This window comes from Trichophyton rubrum, assembly GCF_000151425.1.
Source record: "Trichophyton rubrum CBS 118892 genomic scaffold supercont2.1, whole genome shotgun sequence".
Classification (NCBI taxonomy): domain Eukaryota; kingdom Fungi; phylum Ascomycota; class Eurotiomycetes; order Onygenales; family Arthrodermataceae; genus Trichophyton; species Trichophyton rubrum.
In genome coordinates this window covers 1,902,936-1,905,205 of record NW_003456428.1, presented here as the reverse complement: position 1 = coordinate 1,905,205, position 2,270 = coordinate 1,902,936, and the positions used below count along the sequence as shown (strand labels likewise).

Sequence of the window (2,270 nt, the reverse complement as noted above, 5' to 3'; positions counted from 1 at the left end):
TAAACGCTAATATCGTGTCCATCTTCACCTTCGCCCCGTCCGTAGGGTCTGATAGGACCTCGCTCTTCCTCTAATTCCATGACATAGTCCGCATCAATTCGTTCAGGTAGTAGTTTCTGGATGGATGGCCATAGGAGAAGTTTGTGGGCTGCGGTAGTATGTTCGATTGGGATGGAAAGTTCATCATCGTCAATATGTAGGTCAATATGCTCGTCTTTAATATGCTTTCCAGTCGGGGTTTCGCTTGTACTGGCAGCTTTGGGTGAAGTCCGTTCCTGTTCTGCAGGGGTGGGTGTCTTGTGTGCTACCTCGGGCTTCTTTTCAAGCTTCGGACTCAATGGAGACATTTTTTGAGCGCGTATCAAAGCCTCTAATTTCAGGTCTTGCTCTGCTTGGCTCTTTAGCATGTCATTAAATCGATCGTCCAGCTGCTTGAGGCGATCCAAAACCAATTGAGTCGAGCGTTCATGTCTACGGAAGACAATATAGTTAGTTTTCTTTTTATCAATTATCAGTACAATATTGCGAATTCCGAGCTTAGACGTACTTATGGGGAGGAACATCCTTGTAGACACAGACGGAGTTGCTTTCTTTACACAAACTACATGATGGGCGACCCTCATCACATTTTGCTTTTCGCGCACGGCATTGATCGCAAGCCTAGTATATTAATGAACTATCAGTCGCAATTCGGAGAAAAGTTGTGGGGAATATAGGTCCTGCTTCTAGTATGAAGCCTTACCTGCTGCGCGCGGGTGGTTCGACGCTGCCTCTGAGCCTGCGACTGGGCTTGGGAGTTAGCTTGATTAAGGTAGTAATTACCCTGGTCGTAGGGGCCGTGACTCTGAGCCATCGGCGTGCTGGGAGGATACGACCGGTGGGTAGGAGGTGGTGGTTGCATGCCATCGACGGGCGAGATCATCTGCATGCCATGATGTTCGCCATTCGGGTGGCTGCTGTCGGCGCCATAATTGCCAGGCCGGCTATGAAAGTCGCTTGAAGGTTGGTAGGCATTAGGCGGGGGATTCGAGTTGCCTTCGTGGGCGCCATTAACCGGCCTGAACGTACCGTTGGGCGTTCTGGAGGCGGGAGTTATGCTACAACCGGCCCTGCCGTATGACTCTGCCATATGAGAACCTTCTCGAGGAGAGGCTGAGTAGGAAGATGGCGCTCTTTGATCTGTGTTTTCGTAAGGGTGGTATGGTCGCCCCCAATGGCTGTCGTATGTCCGGGGAAGAGGCAAAGACGGCGGTCGTTCGGAGGGAGGCAACTGGCGCACTGACGGTGGGGAGGGAAGCGTGGGCAGAGTCTTGGGGTTCTCCGAAGCTGCTGCGGCCTCCATTGTCATGATTTCGACTCGATCAAACGATCAGGACGCTTGATCCGCCTTTCAAATTCAGCGTCCGGTGCAGTTCCTGTTTTGTCGAGAGAAAAGAGTGAGAGGGAGAGGGGAGAAAGAGCGCAATGTATACACGTTCTACAAAGACCAGTTGAACAAACTCCGTAAATATGGCATGGCTAGATTGGCGACTGTCAGGACCAAAGCCTTATCCTGGTGAATCAAGCGAAGAGAGTAATGGACGAGAAGGAACAGCCGGCGATCGTATCTCTCGTGGCAAGTGTTGGTTCTGCGAATTTGTTTCAGGGTTGCGGCCGGACAGGCAGAGAGAGCGACGGCAAATGGAGGAAAGGAAGAAAAAAAAGGTTGGTCCCGAGATTGAATCACTTGGTGGAGAGCAAGAGCAACAAGCAGTTTGCGTTCGTCGGAGCCGTCAGTAAGGTCGTGTCGGCTGTTTGTTCAAGTAATATGGTAAGCTCTGGTGCCTGAACCATTAACCGAAAGGACAAGGGAAAAAAAAAAAGAGATGTCAGCAGCCGTGGAATGGTCCTACTCTTGGGCGGCGGTTACCCGGTTTCGGGCAAAAGTTTCCGATGTTTGAGAGCCACGGAAACCGACGCAGTTCAAAGGTGAAACGTCCAAGGCGAGAGATGTAGGGTCTCAGCGAGTTGGGGGGGGGGGGGGGGGGGCCCCCGCGGGGGGTAAATAGAAAATCTGACTTCTTCTTTTTTGGCTTGGGCGGGGAATGTTTGCCGTGTTGCCCGGCCCGTGTAACTCATAAATTTCTGATCTTTCTCGAGAGCCAGGGAAGATTTCCTATAGGAATTTGAGAAAACGAATGTAGCTAATAATCCACTTTTTGGTAAAATTCGAAAACATATGTATGATACTGGGGGGCATAAAGACGCCCGACTATGGGTTTTCTCTTTGG

The 2,270-nt window shown here is 50.7% G+C and overlaps 1 protein-coding gene across 1 annotated transcript in view; it reads right to left on the bottom strand.

Annotated features, from left to right (window-relative positions):
- The window catches only part of TERG_00724 (uncharacterized protein), a gene marked incomplete at its 3' end in the record, with an annotated part of 4,035 nt that extends 2,144 nt beyond the window's left edge, over nt 1-1,891 (bottom strand). The window contains exons 1-3 of the mRNA XM_003238689.2: nt 743-1,891; nt 548-660; nt 6-471 (exon numbers count right to left, since the gene is read on the bottom strand). Coding sequence (XP_003238737.2) covers nt 6-471; nt 548-660; nt 743-1,348 — 1,185 coding nt within the window. The 5' untranslated portion in view covers nt 1,349-1,891. The remainder of the gene's footprint in view (nt 1-5; nt 472-547; nt 661-742) is intronic.
- Between the last annotated feature and the right edge of the window lie 379 nt (nt 1,892-2,270).